The sequence below is a fragment of the Pseudochaenichthys georgianus genome, chromosome 20 (genome assembly GCF_902827115.2).
Source record: "Pseudochaenichthys georgianus chromosome 20, fPseGeo1.2, whole genome shotgun sequence".
NCBI lineage: Eukaryota > Metazoa > Chordata > Actinopteri > Perciformes > Channichthyidae > Pseudochaenichthys > Pseudochaenichthys georgianus.
The window spans coordinates 23,382,798-23,402,878 of NC_047522.1; the positions used below are offsets into that span (position 1 = coordinate 23,382,798).

The following is a 20,081-nucleotide window of genomic DNA, read 5'->3' on the forward strand; positions in this document are numbered from 1 at the left end:
ACACACACACACGCACGCACGCACGCACACACACACACACACTGGTTATAATTAACTCACAGTGCTTGATGCTATGCTATTTTAAAGATATGTTACCATGGACTCTAATCCTGAAGTCGCTTCCTGTGTGAAAGAGGAAGAACGCTTTTGTTTTCATTTCACATATTAAGTTTAATATCTTAAAATTCACGACTTGAATACGTTTAAAAAGCTAGTTTACCAGCAGGACTACAACCAGCTCATTGTGTATTTCAATTTAAACACAACTTATTATAACAAATCCTAAATGAAGAAACTTTCAGCATGCTCCAAACATGTGTTTTCACATTACCATTACCAGTGTCGCACAGCGAGACTCAAATTACTGATTTTTAAGCATAAACCAAATTAATGCGTGAACAGAAAACAACTGGAGGAAGGTTTGTTTATGTATATATGAAACCGATTTGCAGGAGTAGCAAACCAATCACGGCACTCCCCATTAGGTAGCAACATGCGGCCGTTTATCTGCTGAAGATTTGTGTGAAGCGATGACAGATGGATACTCACAAGTTTTTGAAACAACCTTTCGTTCAGCTGCTGTCTTTAAGACTCATCAGCACTCGGAGACAAAGCGCTGCTGCCGGGCTTCACGAGCGGGATGCAGGGGGCTGTCGGAACGCAAGTCACGTGACACCGTGCTGCTATAAGTAAACAGACATATTATTATAAAGATATATAATGGCTATAATAACAGCGTTTAGATATTACAGTCTGCGTTATAGCTTCCCATTGAAGACCCCTCTTTGCCGCAGAGTTTGAACTTCACTTAGTTGCTGCTGACAGTCTTCGGTATCAGCCGTCACTGCAGGTCTCCAGAAGCACTCGCGTCTGATTTCACTCTTCATTCCTACAGGTTTTGCCCGACTTCACACGTAATTCCTCGGTTAAAGCTTTGCTGTTTTTCACAACTTCATCTAATGGTGGAGGTACTTGACCTTTTTGTGAGTGCTTACATTTTATTTGCCCTTTCGATGGAGTACAGTTTCATGACATGTCATTAGGAGGGAAGAAAAGATGACTTTTGGCAAACAAAATCATATTTCAGAACATGAACAAAACGAGGCTTTCTGACGCAGTTTTTAAAGAAAGAAAGTCTTTATTAATGCATCATTATTCAAATACAAGTGTTCGCATGTGCAGGTTGACTATGCCATGTCCTGTCCCACTGTGCCCTGACCTCACACAGGACAGAAATCCTCAAACCCCCACGCTGTGCTGGCAACAATGACACATATCCGTCCACACGGAGACATGACAACATAGTTCCTTTTTCATTCAGCAAACATTTAAAAATCCTTTGAACAATAAATATTCTGATAGATTTCCGTCCAGCAGTGTGAGGTTTTTGGCCACAGTTGTGGTTCTAATGTTCCACTGCAGGTGGAAACGCCAATTAGTGATTAATTGAAGAAGGTTGGGAAATAATAAACGGCAAACACCTGGACCCGGCACATTTGGGCCAATCATTATCAATCAAAGCAGAAGTGAGCCAGTGGAGTTAATGGAGAACACGCCTTATAGTGTCGGGAACGTGTGGCCTTTTATTACGGATTAATATAAGGAATCAAGTTACAGTTGGATCTGTCGGTCGCTCTGTTATCTGCCAGGATTTACACCTTGGGTCGTGAACATATAAGCAAACAAAAAGGACCTTTCTGCCTGGGGGGAGTTTTTATGTTTGACATTTCACAGGATAGCCCTCCTTACTGTGCGTTGGCATGGTAACACCCGGCATGTTTACAAGAAACCGGCGTCTCACCTCTCTGCTCTAAGCTTACAGCGCTGAGGCATGAAATAATAGCCTATGTATTCCATATTGTCCCAGGCGTGTTTACACTCCTCACATCCCCGTCAGAGCCGCTCAGAGGTCAGCTCGGCTTCTGGAAGTGATGTGACACTGTATTACCGCACGTCCATTCGCACGTGTCACTGCGTTAACCGGCATGTCAGCGAGAGGAAGACATGAAATCGAACTGCGAGAAACTCACGGGTCGGAAATGTGGGAAGGGTGTCGTAGAAGTAAAACATGACATTTAAGCAATTGAAGTTGTTGTAATGTAAGTCCTTCCTCTGGCTGCTAATATTGTTTGCCTGCTAAGTGCACAGTCATACCAACACACACACACACACACACACACACACACACACACACACACACACACACACACACACACACACACACACACACACACACACACACACACACTCAGCTTTCAGATCTTTCTTGGCTCACATCACCAGTCAAGTTGCATCCCCCCCCCCCCCCCTCACGTCCTGCTGCTGCAGCTGGTGAAAGATACAACACGCCAGACTCACTGTTATGATGATACCTTGCAGTCCTTGTTCAGTTTGCCAAATCTCACTTTTAATCACTCTCTTTCTGAGATGCCAGGGTAATCATAAAAGAGAGAGGAGGTGTGATTGAAGCGCCGCATCACTCGGTAATGTTGATTTGCTTCTCTTGTTGATACCTACGAGATGTCAGACTGGTGAGTGTCTCTGCTAAGGTCAGTGGAGATGAGACGACATTTCCATCCTTTGACACACTCTACTGTTCCTATGACGACCCCACTGAACAATATTGACCCAAAACAATTAGAAATGCGCACGACACAAACGTTAAAAGTCAATTCTGCATGCACGAGCCGGAGGAAGTACGCCTCCACGCTGTTCCACTGCACACGTGTTTTTATCCAAAGTGAGGATAGATATTTGTTAAAATATATCTACGCTCAAAACAGGAGGCGAGCAAAACGACCTGTATTTATGCCTCTTGTCTCCAACAGATATTTGGGCTGCGGCCGAGCAGGAAAGCAGTCGTGAATTGTAGGTAACCTAAAGACAGCGTGTTTGTGCGGAGGACAGCGAGTTCGTAAGAATCACTTTTTAATGTTTTTGGCTGTGATTGCCAGATGGGACAGAGAGCCAGACCCAACCCAAACCCACCCAGAATCCAGTTAGAAACAAAGACGATCTAAATAAGAATTGGTTTGTTTTGGAAAAACCATGTTCCTTTGACCAAATAAAAAAAAAAGAACTCCTAAAATATCCAAATGGCAAGACAATTATTTGTGTCTGCGACCAATTAAAACCACCATATGCCACTTACACAGAAGAACAGTACATGGGTTAATTGGGAATCATTATTAAACGTGATGGGATACAAAACATGCAACAGGAAGAAAAACCCCAACATCCTGTTTGTAGGGCGGCCTCCCTCAGGGCCACCTCATGACACACACACACACACACACACACACACACACACACACACACACACACACACACACACACACACACACACACACACACACACACACACACACACACACACACACACACACACACACACCGGAGCGGAGCGGACCAGTGGAAATCTGTCAGCCATTATCTTTGTCTGGTCATCCTTATTGTGAAATAATAAGTCATTATCAGAGTCATCAGATAAACAGATGTCGACAAGCTGCTCTGAGAGAGAGGAGACCTCCATCTCCACCGAGCGGCGCATTAACACACACCATATGTGGCGCTTTCTTAAAAGGAGAACGCGGACTAATTTGATCACGGCTTATGAAATTATTGAAAAAAATAAAGCCTCTGATTTTTCATTTCAAACAAATAGACTGGTAAATAAAACGTTTGGCAAACATTTTGGAAACTGGTGTTACTGCAAGTCATTGACTACTTTTATAGTGTTTGTGCAACAACACTTATAACACAACATTATTATTTAAAAATATGTAATAGGTTTCTTTCAAGGAGGAGTAGAAGAATTAAACTTGAGTTCCATTACATCCAGCCAGCATTTCATAATCAATAAACAGACAACAAGTCATCTTGTTATCGACACCAGTGAAACCCATTCAACTGACTACCATACCATACCATACAATACCATACCATACCATACCATCTGCATTTCTATTTAAAAGAAAATCAGGTTTAAAGTGTAAAAAGAAATGGGTACTGGCTCTTTAAAAGAGAGGTTTTGGAACCAGGAGCTTGTTGGTTGCTGGTTCTACTTCCTGGATTGAGGCCCAGCTCTACCCTTCCTACCGCAGAATAAATAAGCACAACGTTTAGCAAACATTTTGTAAACTGTGTTCGCTGAATGTCATTGACAGCTCTCATAAATTAACATCTTCATATGAAAAACGATGCTGTTTCTCGTGTTTGTAAACACAAGAACGATCTGAATTTCAAATTGAGAGAAATATAAAAATAGCCACTGGCCCTTTAAGTCACCGCAAAGGGGTTAAAAAACGGTTGCTGGTTCCACATCCTGGATTCAGAGGCTGCTCAACCCTACCGAGGTGCCCTTGAGCAACACAATAGCAGCTCCCATGTCACACTGCTAAATGGAGAAGATCGGAACTTCAAATAAAGAGAAAGATAAAATAGAAAATGGTGTGATGTGGATTATAAATACTGGCCCTTAAGGGGTTAACAACGAGATTTTGAACCGGAATCTTCGCGTTGCTCCTGGATTAAGGGGGCTCTCCACCCTGCCGAGGTGCCCTTGAGCAACACCTTTAAAGCAGCTCTCCTGTCTAATTGGAGAGGCCTCATTTAGCCACACGTCAGGACGGACAGCCTCGTGTCAGCGCCTCCACAAATCTCCTGCACGCGCTCCTCCACCTAATAGCGTGTCAGAGGGACCGAGGCACCGGGGTCACCGGGAACCAATGCCTCACTATAACGAGCCTCTCTCTGCGAACCGGGCTGCGACTGCGGTGGCAAAACGGAGATTAATGTCCCAATCAGGGGGGGGAGGTTAAGTAAAAGAAGAGCCGGGGACACGAGCTGCAGGCTTGGTTATCATAGGGATACAACTGGGAAATATACATTAAGTTAGTGTGCATTTTTACTACTGATTTCCGGTTTTTAAACTATAATAATTAAATAATAAGAGTTTATATAGTGGCATGCAATCAAATGTTAGGCTAGTAAGTGTGTAAGATTTAATTTAAATACGAGTTTAAAGATGATGATGATGATGATGATGATGATGATGATGGGATATTTACACATTTAAAAAGTCACATAGTGGATCGTATGGCAATAACATTTTAGGATAGTAAGAGTATACGGTTTAATTTAAATAAAGATTATGGTGGCATATTAACACACATTTAAATTTTAAAAAATGACTTTATGTTGCTGCCTTTGTTTGCTAAAATACAATCCAGTTTCCCAACTTCAAAGGAACAGAATAACTCTCTTTCTGCAGATTATAAATCATGTTTCTGCAGGATAAAAAAATCGATGTCTGATTTTAGTATGCAAACTTGGCCGTCCTCAGTGGATGGATTGCTCCATTACCCAGAGTCTGGCTATTAAATCGCTTTATGGCTGCAAATACGACAGGGTTTCTTGAAGGCGTTTTGAAACGTCTGCATGCCAATAAAGTAAAGTGGCCTTGACTTGGATTTGACCTCTTTTTTTTTGCATTGGGTCTCTTACGCTCTGCCGATGGAGGGGCTGCAGGATTGTTGCAGGACTTCCAATATGGTGCGTTTTTAAACAGTTAACAATAGATATCATATGTCCTCTTTCTCTCTCTGCCGGAAACCTAATAGTTAAACCCAACTGCAAATGTTTAACTTATTGATTTAGTTCTCAGTGAGTGGCGGCAGCTGGGCATGCAGATCAGAGTCTGCCAGTCTGGCACAGGCATGGGCACCTCATCCATCAAGGAGCCCGGATGCATGCCTTCTTCTAATGTTGGACTCAGAAATATCTCACAATGTTTTTTTTAAAGCAAATATGAAGGTTAAAAAACAGGAACAGCCATTTCCAAAAAATGCAAAAAAAGATCCATAGTTTCAACCACTATTGCATGTAATTTATAAACTATGTTGTTTACTGTTATATTGTTTTTTTAACAGTCTGAATTATCTAGAACATTGTACATTGAGTATTATTTGTGTTCTATGTCCTTTACACGTGCTGCTGTGCATTGCTTGTATGTTATTAAAGATTTTTAAGATTGCTGTTGTAACAAAATATTTTTCTTAATTTGGGATCAATAAAGTACCTATCTATCGAAAACAAAAACTAGGACTATAATTGAAACTTCGCCATAGCATGCATGGATTAACTGTCAGAAAACACAGATCATTCTGGCTTTAAACGCGTAAAAACACCCAGAAGCCTCCATGCTGATATCTGATATATGATAGTGACATTAATGAGTATCTAAAAGTGAAAGCAAAAAAAAAGCAAAATGAGATCCATAGCTGCAGCCAGTAATGCATTAAAACGAGGACAATACATTTAAACTTTTGCCAACGCATGCATGGATTTACTGTGTGATCATTCTGACTTTAAACGCGTAAAAACACCAATAGCCTCCATGCTGGTATCTGAGGCAGATATATGCTCACTCTGTCTACCTTGGTAACACAAACGTCAGGCTCGGTTTACTGGCCACAAGTGCTGCTGATAAATATTCATGAGGCCGGCGCCTGCGCATTCCCCCCATATCTGAGTGTTTGTCATTTCCAGACTTGCGCGTAAATACATTTAAAGTGGATGTTTCTCGTGTGTGATCTGCGTGTGCTGTGATGGCACACGCGCTGCAGCAGCCTGTCGTCGACTGCTCTGCTTTTTACGAGCATTTTATTTTCGATACCGTGTGTTGGTTCAGTGTAAAGCAATACGACAGGAAGTGGAACTTAAACAGCAGAAGGTGCATGCTTTGCATTCTGCCGTGCTGAAACGTCAAAGCAGCTTAAAGTTGTTTTTTCTCTGCAGTGAAATAAAACATAAAGCACCGATACAAATGAAACACATCCCAGGGTGTTTTTAAGTGTGGACTCTTAAACTGAATTTTTACATTTAAATTGTTCCTCAAGCTCAAATGTTGAATAAACTGATTTTAGGTACATTTGCGAATTTAAACGGCGTATGGACCATCCAAACCACATGAGATTTTACACGTCCACTATAAACTATTTATATTTCCAATACATGCGAACATTTGTCTGTAAAGTGACTTTTCTAAAACGGAAAGCGTGAGTCTTTGTATTCATGCAGCAGCTCTGCAGACAGATAGTGTTAAATAGAGTCGAAAAAGTCATTTTATTACCATCCTTCATTTATCTCAAAATCTAATAGTCCGTGAAAAGAAAATATGAATACATTTCAATACATTTCAGCAAATCATCTAAGATGGTGGATGTTTTTCTTCTCACGGGAAACACACACACACACACACACACACACACACACACACACACACACACACACACACACACACACACACGCACCCTGCATGCTGGTGCCTTTTCTAGATTAAACCGTGGTTCTCGTGCAGCAGCAGTCCTGACAGATCGAGCAGAGTTAACCATGATCACTGCTGATGTGATCTCTGCCTAATGGGCCGGTCAAGCTGCAAAGGAACAATGAGGGGCCACAATAATGAGGGGCCACATTGACTCCTCAGCTTTCCCTCAATCTATGAAACCCGCCAAACGCGAGAAAGAAAAAAACAACCCAGAAAATAAATTAGATTTGAAAATTAGATTCCCGAACAATTAAGTAACGCAAACTATCCCGGGTTACACCGAGGAACAACCGCCGTGATTAATCGATTTAATTTGCACATTACTGCAGGGCAAAGAGGAGGATGTTAATTCTGGATAAACAGAAGAGTGGATTTGCTTCTTATTGACTGTCAGGGGAAGTGGTTTAAAATGCACACACACTCGCAAAAAAGCATGCACACACACACACACACACACAGTGAAGAGTTAACATTATGTGAGCAAATATTAGTTTAATCGAAACTAAATTAATTGTTATCATAAAAAAAGTTTAGTCTGCAGTTATTTACGATATAAAAAGAACCCATTAGTTTCACACAGTGAGATCAATAACCTCCAACGCATTGCATTATGGTATTTTGTAATCCTTTAATATAGTACGAAATGTATCCAAACATTTTTTTGTAAACTAAATTTTACATACGAGCGCATTTCTCCATAAATACCGATCATTTCTAACACGGTCCTTTACATGCGGATAAATATGGAAAATTGAGCTACTTACATGTAATAATACTTCCTTTCAGACAAAGCAATTGACAGAGATTTTATATTTATCACGTACATAAACAGGTTGACACGGAATTTCAGGCTTTCACTACACGATTTATCGACATGACATTAAATAACAACAATGATACTGTGCTACTCAAACTGGACCTTGGACGAAAATGTTGCACTGGTAGGCTACAAAAGCACATTAATACTAAGAGTCGCTTAGGTCGACGTGTAGACTGTAGTAATACGGAATAATTCACATTTGGTTCACAACTATAACATTCTTTTCAATGAAGTCTATTCATCGCAATATTCTTAAAACCATCTCCATATATCTAGGGACCAACATTTTTCACAAATTCCCTTAAACTGTGATATTTACAAAATAAAATATTACATTTTTTAAATTCCCAACGTGGTGAAATCCTTATGTACAAAAAAAATTCAGGCCTCTACCCGGAGATAGCATGCTTTTTCTGAGCAGTCCCTCAGTAAAAAATAAGGGAATACTGAAGGGGGGGTTAAAGTGGGTGCTCCTCGCTTCCGTTTAGTCCATGCATTTCTGTCTTTAAATGATCTCCCGTGTTTTCTCAGTCCACTTTTATAAAGTCTTTGAATCCAAGTGTTTTTTTTATTCTGCAGTCTTTCTTGCGTCTTTTTTTTCGTTGCAAAAATATTTACACGTACCATTCATTGAAATTTGACGACAGCGTGCTGTGGCTGGTTGTGTGGTGGACTGCTGAGGCTGCTGGTGATATGGAGCTGTTCTGGTTCTCTGTGGACGGGGACACTATAGTAGGGGGTGTGGACGACTCGTACCCTGAACTGGCTGCAGGAGAGGGCTGCGGCGCTGGATTGCTGGATTCGTGGACCTTCAACAATAAAACAGAGATTATGAAAAAAAGCATCCTGCATTGGCTGGTTTGTCTCGGGTTTGTGCACAAATACAAAACAAATCAGTTTGGATTATAGCTTGCTTTCTAATGTTGGACTCACTGCAAAACATCTCACTAAAGTGTGTTTTCTTTAACCAAATATGGAAGGTTAAAAAACAGGCTAGTTTTAATTAAAAGACGAAGCTCACGAAAAAATGCTAAATGAGATCCAGAGTTGTAAAAGGCAGTTTTGCATTAAAACAGGACTATCATTTTAAGCTCGTGCCCTTCTACTAGAATTCACAGATAATGCTGACTTTAAACGAGTAAAAACACCATGTAACCGATTTTAAACACGTGCTAAAAATCCCCATATTATTATTCGTATTAATCTGATTTATCGGTGCAAAGAAAATACAGTTATCTCTAATTCTATTTAACCTCTTTTCAGAATATTTTTCCAATTATTATTTCCAGCTGTGAAACACCATTGAAAAATAAAATCATTGCAAATATTAAACTCCTTTTACCTTCATGTGTTTCCGCAGGGAGCTGGGGTGTGTGTAGGACTTGTCGCACATTTTGCACAGATACGGTTTGTCCGACGTGTGCACGTGCATGTGTTTCTTGCGGTCACTGCTGTTTGCAAACCTCCTGTCGCAGCCTTCAAACTCACACTTAAATGGCTTCTCACCTAAATTCAGAAACAAAAGAATACAATGTTTTACACTGGGTTTTTAAAATGTCACAATATTATATTTAAGTAAACAATGCAGAGGAATAAAAAGACAGTGTATTTTTACTTTGACAGACAACTCGAGTTACTTATACACTGCTAATTAATTGCATTTAAGCCATTTAGGCGTGCAGATTAATTAATTTAATCACATTTACACTATTAACATAACAACATAAAGACTTTAAAAATATGTATCTTAACAATGCACTGAATTGCATGCAAGAAGAGACTAGTAAATAATAATCGCTTGCATATTTATGAAAGCGTGCAGTCTTACCGGTGTGAGTCCTTTTGTGGATTTTTAGGTTTTCCGACCGGGCGAACACTTTCCCACAGCCGGGGAACGGACAGGGAAACGGCTTCTCTCCGGTGTGTACTCTGATATGATTCACAAGTTTGTATTTGGCTTTGAATGGCTTCCCTTCTCGGACGCATTCCTCCCAGAAGCAGATGTGGTTGGTCTGCTCGGGCCCCCCCACATGCTCCACCGTCAGATGGGTCACCAGCTCGTGCATGGTGCTAAAAGTTTTGTTGCACGACTTTTTGGGGTTCGTCAGCTGCTCCGGCTCGATCCACTTGCAGATGAGCTCCTGTTTGATGGGCTGCCTCATGTATCGGAAGAAGGCCCCTGCCCCGTGGTGCGCGGCCATATTCATGTTCATGGGGCCGTAGCCGTGCAGCTGGGATGATGCGTAATGGTCGGACCTGGGGCTCGTAACGTGGCCATACTGGTCTGCACGTCCATACATGTCCCCAGTGAAGCCCAGCCGCATCTGGCTGTTAACCACGTTGGAGGGCGCGTGGTTCTGCTCGTGGAGCCCCTGGAAGAGCAGGTGCCCCGCCGCATCCGAGTGTCCATGTGGCCCTGCGAAACTTCCGGAGGCGAACAAACTGTGCTGCGCGCCGGTGGCATCCCCGAAGCCCCGATTTCTGAACAGAAAGTCCCTGGTGGAGTTGAAGGTGGAGTACGAGTGGCTCGGGTGGTGGTGGTGTCCCAGCGCGGTGGCTGCGTACCCGGGAGCCTGGGAGGAGAACGCCGTCTGTCCGGAGCCAATATCGTGGGAGCTGTGGTTGATTTTGAATGCGCCCATCCCATCCGCGAAGGGATTGATCCCCAACGCCACTTCTCTCTCCGTGACTTCGCCTGTTGAGTGATGCCGAGAGGAGCCGAAAGTAGTGACTCCTATGGTGGGGTACTGCGGTCCCGCGTCCAGGAGCATCTTCAGTCTACACGAGCCGAGACGACTGAGAGCAGAAATCAAAAAATCACGCACAGATATTCTTCCTCCCCCTCTTCTCTCTGTCTCTTGGAGCTCTCTCGACTGAGCAAACTCTGAAATCCACAGATTCTCTGTTTACTTTCTAAGACGCGAGGAATTCCCCTATACGGCTCATCCGATGCAGAAACATGTATACATGCACTATTGTCTTTTGCGGTTTATCTTCCTGTGGCGCGACTTTCACCTCCTCAGTCAGGCGGTGAGCTCTAGACTGATAGTCGCAATCATTCCTGCAGATAAATGAATTGAAAAGACAACACAGTCCAGCCCTGATGAATGGGAGAGGAGGGGGGTGATCATGTGGCCCCGGTTCAGCGCGCTCATTGGCTGAGCTGCTTTCCCCCCAATAACATCCACTCACCAAATAACAATCCACGGCGCAGGGCCCACACTTCCATTGGCCTCTTTGCATCATCAATCCCAGATATTGTGCATTGCTGACTGTGGGTTTGGTTAAAAGGCTGAATAACAGCAAAACAAAAGTTGAGAAACGCGAGACAATGAGGGACCTCGTCGAGAGTCAGAGCACGTTTTCACAACACAACAGTTTATATAGAAAATGTGACAGTATGTCTTTGTTAAGCTGGCCATTAGATCACCTGGAGAACACATTGTGGTGGTGTAATTGGTAACGTGTATGTACAATTAAGCACTCTAGCTATCTGTATATCTATATTCCTATTCATAATGCATTTGATGGATACGCAAATATATGTCAGGAGCAGAAGTAAAGACAATAATTGTATTTATTGCAACTCTAACGGACTGATGGTAAACAAACCTTATATGTTCCCGTTCGTCATTGAGACACTCTTGAGGTTTTAATATGAAACCTGTCACCTGCCATCACTCTCCAGTTTCACCTCGAAGGGATCCACACACTGTAGTGTTCCTCTGCGTGCGTGCGTGTGTGTGTTTTGGAGTTCCTTGAACACAATGTCTCTGCGCCCACTGGAGCTCACCAGTGGAACATCTGTGCTTTAGATTTCCACATCATCATCATGCTCACCAGCGCCCCGCGTCCATAAAGGTTACACTGCATATAGGCCAGAATTTGGCTTGGATGCACCGGTGTTCCTACCGTATCCATCACGCATTCTGGCGGCAGTGCTTGTGCAACTTACTCATGTATGCTGCGGGCCGGTGATGCGTGGCCTGTGCGTAACACGGCGTGGGCTGGCGAAGTTATCAAGTGGGATTTGCGGCGTTCTCTGCAGGAACCTCCGGCTGCTGGAGTTCAAAGCCACATGCACAGACGTGCCGGGCGAATCATTACAATATCTGCGTGGCTGCTAGGCTAGTTCCCACACAAGGCATTCTCCAAGTCAGTGTTGTGAGACCAGGCAGCGAGGGGACGTTTTGTTGGTCTCAACTTAGCAAGTACACGCGGCGTTTTGAGGTATAGCTCACTGCTGCTTGGAGGGATCTCTCTCAACAGGTGGACAACGGTAAGCACGGCATATTGTTAAGAAGGATAGGAAAAGGAGTGAGACTGGAGGTGATGTAAGAATTGCCACGAGTGAGGCTAATTTGGAAATTGTGTGCCAAGAAAAAAAGTTGTTGGAATTATGCAGAACTTTGTCGTTTTGAGTTACGACGACATGCGTAAAAAAAAGGTACCTGATTAAAGTACCTTTAAGTGCTTTTATCCAAATGAAATGATTCTGTAGAATTTAAAATGGCTACCTGGATCTGTTTTATGACTGACGGTGAAAAATAAACTAAGACAAAGCTACACAAATCTGAGTTGTAAGAGATTCTGTGTTCACCTTTCTGTTAGTTTGGGTCCTGCATCTCCCCTGCTTCCTTGTCTCCAAGAGTGAGCGCGTGCACAACATGGCCCAGAAATAGCACCTGAACGTTTTGCATTACGCTGTTGCTGCGATGCCTCTGAGGGCCACAGCTGAGCGAACCACCGTAAGGCCATTTAATAAACATCTTCACAAATATTGACTCATGTCTAACGTGCTGGAGAGGACGCTGTCAGCCTCGAGTCTGACGAGTCAATTCACATACAGAGCTACCAGGTTGTAATATAGTTATATCTGTTTTCGCATAAACCAATATTATAAGCGAGTTATTTATTATTATGAATTAGCATATTCAGTTAATTGGTCTATACCCTAAACTACACACTGCAAAAACACATGCTCGTAATATCGCTATTTGATTTTCTCATGAACGAAAATGTAAAAGGGAAGTGTGAGGGGGTTCAGATATTGACAATACATTTAAGTTGCACTCTTAAATCCACAATTCACTCGTGATCACCACACAGTTGAAAAACACATTTCATGTTGGACATCAAAGTGTTCAGCTCTGCGTGTGACCTTCTTTAAGCTCGCTGCAAGCAGTCATTTATTTGTGTCTTCCACTACAGAGATATTGCAGTCGACACACACACCAACCCCCACAACTACAATATGCATACTATGATACAACTCTCTTACAAACCTAAATTATAATTACTTTTAAAAAGAGTAAAACTATGGCAAGAAATTATTCAAAATTCTCTCTATAGTTGCGATTTTATTTGTGGAGGTCCATGTTTGTTAAGAGACGTGCCGTGCTGCAGATATATCCGTGCACGGTAACACCCACACATGTTTTGGCCACACATTTGGTTTCTAAAATAGTTTGTCTAACCTCATGATTTAAAAAAAGTACAAAGACAAACATAAAACAAAAATGAATTATACGACATCCTGTTATGATCCATAAATAAAAAATATGTCGTTTAAGCATTCAAACAGGAAGCAGAACCTAACATGTTGTACTTTGTAGGATAATATCTTAGGAACCGATACTTACAGCACCCACACGTTTTTATTTTGAACCTTAGTCTGCAACGGCACCACCTCCTGTGACCCTCATCTGCTGCCGTCCAGGGTCTAAAGCAAAATTACCCCGGATCATAACAACAGGTCCCGTCCATTACTTTTTCCCCCCCTCGGGACAATGGCCGCAGCTCGCTCTATTCACACTGACTGCACACACGGATCCCACCGAGCAGAGCACGGAGTCAACACTGCTGTGCGCGCGGAGGAGCGACCGGCTGGATGTGTAAATATGGAGTTTTATCAAAGCGCGTATTAATACTTTTTACTCCGGACTATCATACTCCCACGTGGAGTTTTCCTTTCGATAAGTGGACAAGTTTCTCTCCGCTGACGCCGATCTTTTTACGTGCGTAAAGCTGTGCGTAATTTGTGCGTAAACTTGTCCCTCATACGTTGCAGGGGGAAAATGAAGATATCACTGCATTATTTATGATCCTTAAAACATTTTGTAGCCTACTAACAATATGCATACTCTAGCGAGGCAGGCTGTTTTGTAATTGCAGAATCAAAGAGGGGAAATGGCTCTTTCATAGCCGAGCAGCCTTTGTCTGCTCCGACAAAAGAGAGACGACTGTATATCTGGATCAACTTTTTCGGACTTTTATTGTACAATAACCTTTGCATAACAACTATTTTTCTAAAGCGTTGCCGGAGGCACTGCGCATGCGCGCTGGCTGCTTGCTGTCACTAAGACATTTTTCTTCACGTTGGAAACTGTCACTGCTGACGTCAATCACCAAGCTCTGACCAATTAGAGCGCGGGGTGATTGTTTAGCTCCACGGGCTGCAGCGCCTACCATGAATCTCTATTCAGTATCAAAGCGTCCTGCTGCTGCCTCTCAACCGAATGGGATTCCATGTAGTCTGCAGATAGACTTAACTTTATAAAGTCTTTTTTCTTTATTTTTTTTCACTACGATTAAAATATATTTGTCATCATCATTATTATTTTGCCTGCTGTCAAGTTATTCTAAAATTAGGAAGTAATGAGCGTGGATGCACTGGGAAGCCCCGTGATGGACCCTACGTTTTCCAAACGGAACACGGCGCTGAGATTAGTTGACTTGGCAGGGGCTCACCACCATCACCATCATCACCACCATACCCCTCAGAGCGTGACAGGCTTCCCGGGGTTCAGCAGCTATCCACACTCAATGGCTCACTCGCACCCTGGGGAGATTACTGCGGAACCCCGCCTGGGGCCGAGTCCATTCGGGCCAGAACACATGGGGCACTCCGCGGCCCTCAAAATCAGCCCAGCCCATCATTATCCCCACCACCATCTCCACCACCACAATCATCATATGGCAGGCCACAGTGAAGTGGTCTCCAGTCAAACGGGAGCTTTTGGCCCGGTTCAGGCGACATCGGTGCCCTATCCTATGTCTCACCACCCGGCCCAGGCTCTATCCGCAGGCAGGGACTTCCTCATCCGGAGAGATCTGACAGCTCAAGCCATGCCCGTGCTGACCGACCAGTCTGCCGGTTCAGCCTCTCACCACGGAATGTTTGTCTCAACAACAGGTAGCTATCCCGGACACTATGGCCACCACCCTGACGCTGGGAACCTCTTCTCCGGACTCCATCACGACCAGTCTTCGAGCGGATCCCCGGGTGGCCAAGCGTTGAATGGACAAATAAGGTTAGGACTACCTGGAGAAATGTACGTGAGATCTGATCACTTGAGTCAAGTGACAAGCTCCAGGGCTGATCCGTTCTCCGCCTCGCCGATGCATGGCTACGGTGGTCTGAATCTGAACATGAATCTGAGCGCGCACCACCACCACCACCACGGAGCCGGAGCCTTCTTCCGTTACATGAGGCAGCCGATCAAGCAGGAGCTCATCTGCAAGTGGCTGGAGCCGGAGATCTCGCCGAAGAAACTTTGCTCCCAAACTTACAGCACCATGCACGAGCTGGTAACGCACGTGACGATGGAGCACGTCGGAGGACCGGAGCAGGCGAACCATATCTGTTTTTGGGAAGAGTGTCCGAGGGAAGGCAAGCCTTTTAAAGCCAAGTACAAACTTGTAAATCACATCCGAGTGCACACCGGGGAGAAACCGTTCCCATGCCCCTTCCCTGGCTGTGGGAAAGTGTTCGCCAGATCGGAGAACCTTAAGATCCACAAAAGGACGCACACAGGTCAGTAGCTAAATATATTCATAACGTTAAATGTACGAATGACATTGTGAAGTTGCGTGTTAAAAAAAAAAGCTACAAGTGGATAATTTTTTCGTGATTTTTAATTTAACTTTCATTTCTGATGTGGCTTGGTGATGAATCAGCGTGTGCTGCGGATGGGTCAGCCTGCAGCTCCTGCATGTCCACCGGTTTGCTACGAGGGGCACCAGTGCCTGCGAGTTTTAGCAAAGGGCTGAGCGTTGGGATTATGGTACAGCTCACTCAGGCGTTTGACGGTTCAACCTCTTGTTTACACCACAGCACAAAGACGGAGGCCCAGGCAGCTCCTGTCCAGGCTGTTAGAGCAGAGAACGCGAGTGGCAGCAGAGTGGGATCTTCATGTCCAGTGTGGCTGATATGTTGATGATTTTTTTATAGCCAATTCTTAGCTTTTGCATGTGCCTTTATTGCAACCTATACTAATAGCTGGTTGGATGCGTTATAGCAATTGAAGCTGCCAAGAAAGGAATACGTGGCTGATATGATGATTATTTTTGTATAGCTATTGTTAGCTTTGTTTATGCATGTGCTTTTATTTCCACTAGTTGGTTGGATATATATATATATATATAGATAGTATTGCACTTAAAGCAGCATGAAAACACGAAGAAGTTGTATTTTGCATTTATGTATCGTACTATTTAAAGCCCTGTATCAGCGTTATTTTGCAGAGTGCTATGACTGCATGTAACTCTTGTAGCCTTTAGCCAAAGCAACAAGTTGACAAGTGCAGACGGCTGGAATCATTCCCCAACAGGTTGGCAGAGCTGCATGATGAGTGGTGTGTGTGCAATGCAGCAGCCATGCCTTTAAAACACATATAATGGTTCTCATTTGGCTGCTCGCCACTGAGTCCCAGTGACGTGCTGCGGAGCCAGTGAGGGGGAAATAAGGCCTCAACATGTCGAGTCACACTTTGTGAATGCAGACTGCATTCCTCTTCCTCGCCCCCTCTGCTCCATGTCTGCACCCTATGTATTATTCATATAATTTGCTCACATTACCTAAGTACAAATCTGTTAAATTATTTCTGTGTGTTGACTCCCGAGGGGCCTGGTCTTTGGGATCATGTTTAAAACCTATCCCAAAGTGTGGTTATGTGTGAGCTGCCCCTGGGGTCTGTTCCTCCAGCTTTCTTGTACTACACTAATATCCTTGATTGGCTCTCTCAACCCAACAGCTGAAGGTCAAATTGATATTCAACCCGCAAGTGTAATTAGACAGAGGCAATTACATATTCTCAAAAGCTTTAATCGGAGGAGAAAAATCAGCAGTGGATGATTTCCGTGTAATTTATTCACACTGTCCTTTTTGCTTTTTTGCCTTGTCATAATCAGGTTGGAATACTTGTTATTAAGATGCTAAATTAGAGCCAGTCCAAAAAGCTTCAGATGGCACTCAGTAGGTGAAGCCTGGCGGTGGAAATCCTTTCATTCATCATGTTTTCAGTTGGTTTTAGGCCTGCTATGTCTGTGCTCATAGCTTGTCTGTTTTGACGTATGTAGACCCAGGTACAGGCGCAGGACAGTGGGGGTTCAGCCTCCTGTTTACACCAGGCTGAGGCTCCTTTAAAGTGCATGGGGGGAGCAAAACGTGTGTTTACTGCAATACTGTAAATACAAAATATGTACAATTATATTTGAAAAACTGAAAAAAATAAATCAAAGTTGCTTTAATTATACTTATACTATATTTCTGCGTCACATAGGAGGACATGTGTGCAAGTGGTGTTTTGAAGATAATTTAAACATTGGAGATACTTTTAAACATACAAATAATAATATAGTATAATAATAATGCCTGAGGGGGAACATGTATTATTTAAAACATGTTATAATGTAAATAGAATATATGTGCAGATAAAAGTTGTAATTTTACCAGCTTTATTTTGTTATTTTTGGGCCACATATTTGAGCACATGTACAAGGGCACCACATTGCATTTAGAGAGTTGTATCTACAAGTTGCAAGAGTCTCTCAGAAAGAGTGGGGGGGGGGGGGGGGGGGTGAAAAAGTGTGTTTATTGCATTACTGTAAATACAAAACATGTACAATTATATTTCAAAATGGAGGGAAAAAATCCAAGTGGCTGCTTTTTATAATATAATATAATTTTATTTTAGGGTCACATATTTGAAGCCATGCAAGTGGTGTTTTTATGAACATTTGAGATACAGATATCTACAAGTTGCACGATTGTCTCGTAAAAAATAAATATGGAACGTATTGATTTATATTTCATTGTGTCCCCCTCACTGCTCACAGGTCCATGTGAACAGTTTTACTATCAGATATCTATAAGTTGCACGATTGTCTCGTAAAAAATCACAAGGGCTGAAGTTGAACATGAAACTTTCAAAATGCTTTATTTTTCGGGTCACTATTTAAGGCTGTGTGGCAAGTGGTGTTTTTAATGAGAGTTTAACATTTTTGATACAAGTTGCAAGATTCAGAATCAGAATACCTGTATTAGTCCCACAGAGGGGAAATGTACTTTGTTAGAGCAGAAAAGAGCCACAGCTTAATGTTACCTAAAGCATGCATACAAAAAGTATTAAATATTAAAAAAAAGAAATTATAATACAAAAAAGTTACACATTTGACAAAATACACATCCTTGTATTGTCTCATTAACTTGAACATCACATCATTTAAATCTGTATTGATTTATATTTTACCTTTGTGTCACCAGGTGAGAAGCCCTTCAAGTGTGAGTTTGAGGGCTGCGACCGACGCTTCGCGAACAGCAGTGACCGGAAGAAGCACTCGCACGTGCACACCAGCGATAAGCCTTACAACTGCAAAGTGCGAGGCTGCGATAAATCCTACACACACCCCAGCTCCCTGCGGAAACACATGAAGGTGCACTGCAAGTCCCCCCCGCCCAGCTCCGGGTACGAGTCCTCCACGCCGTCCCTGGTGTCCCCCTCCTCGGACATGGGCCGGGAGCCAGGAGCCTCCTCGGAGCCGGTGGGAGCCTCCCAGCCGGCCAATTTAAGCGAATGGTACGTGTGCCACAGTTCAGGTGCAAGTGGTGCCCAAACACCCCCCAGTGGAGCCTCCACACCGGACCCCTCAGAGCCACTTTACAGGAACCAAGAGCCGAGGGACGCGTTTTAATCTGGATTTGAACGCATCATTGAAGCGTTTTAATCTGGACATGAACGCATCATTGACATTTTTAAAAGCCTCACTGTTCAAAACGGTTTGGCTCCGGTGCCTATACGCCTCTTGGAAGAACCCCCTAACATTTGGAAGGTGCAGACCCTAAAGACGTGCTAATTTTCAGGCACTCTAAAAATATATATTTTGAAACTCAGCTGTTTAAAAGCTTGGCTCGGTGCCTGACGGTCCACTTGTGGAGAGTCGTGTAAATCCCGTTAGACTGTTCATGTGGTATTTTTATTAGGCTATAGGCATGTTGGTGTACAATTATTTTGTAAATTCAATATGTTTTTATTTATTTTTCAATCTGATATTGAAGGGAATTTTTGTATTATCGAACCAAAGTGCATGTTTCAATTAGGATGAAAAAAATGTATATTTGTAAATTTTGTAAGTTTCGATGTGTTGGTGTTTGCAGTTATTTGTACAAAACGTTGTTATGTTTATTTCTCCCATGTGTGCAGAAGGGTCAACAATTTGAACTGTTTCATACGCCTGCAGTATTTGATATACGACCGTGAAATTATAAATGTTTTATCAAAGTGGGCATTTTGTGATTTTGTATCATTGTCGTCAATATATATATATTTTTCTTTTTTTTTTAATATCTGAAAACGAACGGCACTCAAACGCGTACCGAATTGCCTTGTAATTTGTGAGTATTTTGAATAAATCTTGTATGACTAAAGTGAAAACTGTGCTGAGCCATTCGGGTCTATGTGGGAATTTACAGCCGGTTATTATCTTTCCTGGGGAACACGTGCTAAATATGCCTTGTTTGAAAATAACATGTCAATTTAAAAACAGAATTTGTAGAAATTAAATATCGACTTTTAAGATTTTAACAAACAGCTCAAGGAAAACACATTATTTGAGTGTTTCTCGGTTAAACTTCTTGGCTGAGTTTGATGA

The 20,081-nt window shown here is 42.8% G+C and overlaps 2 protein-coding genes across 2 annotated transcripts; one reads left to right on the top strand and one right to left on the bottom strand.

The window, feature by feature from the left end:
• Positions 1 to 7,944: 7,944 nt before the first annotated feature.
• zic1 (zic family member 1 (odd-paired homolog, Drosophila)) lies at positions 7,945 to 11,215 on the bottom strand. Its single transcript, XM_034108643.2, has 3 exons — positions 9,979 to 11,215; positions 9,493 to 9,656; positions 7,945 to 8,959 (listed from the first exon to the last, which is right to left on the bottom strand). Exons 1-3 carry the CDS (start codon positions 10,919 to 10,921, stop codon positions 8,765 to 8,767), a joined length of 1,302 nt encoding a protein of 433 aa, XP_033964534.1. The 5' UTR covers positions 10,922 to 11,215; the 3' UTR covers positions 7,945 to 8,764.
• A 320-nt stretch (positions 11,216 to 11,535) lies between these two features.
• On the top strand, positions 11,536 to 19,864 carry zic4 (zic family member 4). Its single transcript, XM_034108640.2, has 2 exons — positions 11,536 to 15,966; positions 18,697 to 19,864. The coding sequence occupies exons 1-2, from the start codon at positions 14,808 to 14,810 to the stop codon at positions 19,122 to 19,124; spliced, it is 1,587 nt and encodes a 528-aa protein (XP_033964531.1). The 5' UTR covers positions 11,536 to 14,807; the 3' UTR covers positions 19,125 to 19,864.
• The last annotated feature ends 217 nt before the right edge of the window (positions 19,865 to 20,081 follow it).

Coding starts and splice junctions, on each gene's coding strand:
- zic1 (XM_034108643.2), bottom strand. CDS start 10,921: ATGCTCCTGGACGCGGGACCGCAGTACCCCACCATAGGAGTCACTACT. Junction 9,657..9,978: donor CCACAAAAGGACTCACACCG/GTAAGACTGCAC, acceptor TTCTGAATTTAG/GTGAGAAGCCATTTAAGTGT. Junction 8,960..9,492: donor CCCTGCGGAAACACATGAAG/GTAAAAGGAGTT, acceptor TTATTGTTGAAG/GTCCACGAATCCAGCAATCC.
- zic4 (XM_034108640.2), top strand. CDS start 14,808: ATGAGCGTGGATGCACTGGGAAGCCCCGTGATGGACCCTACGTTTTCC. Junction 15,967..18,696: donor CCACAAAAGGACGCACACAG/GTCAGTAGCTAA, acceptor TTGTGTCACCAG/GTGAGAAGCCCTTCAAGTGT.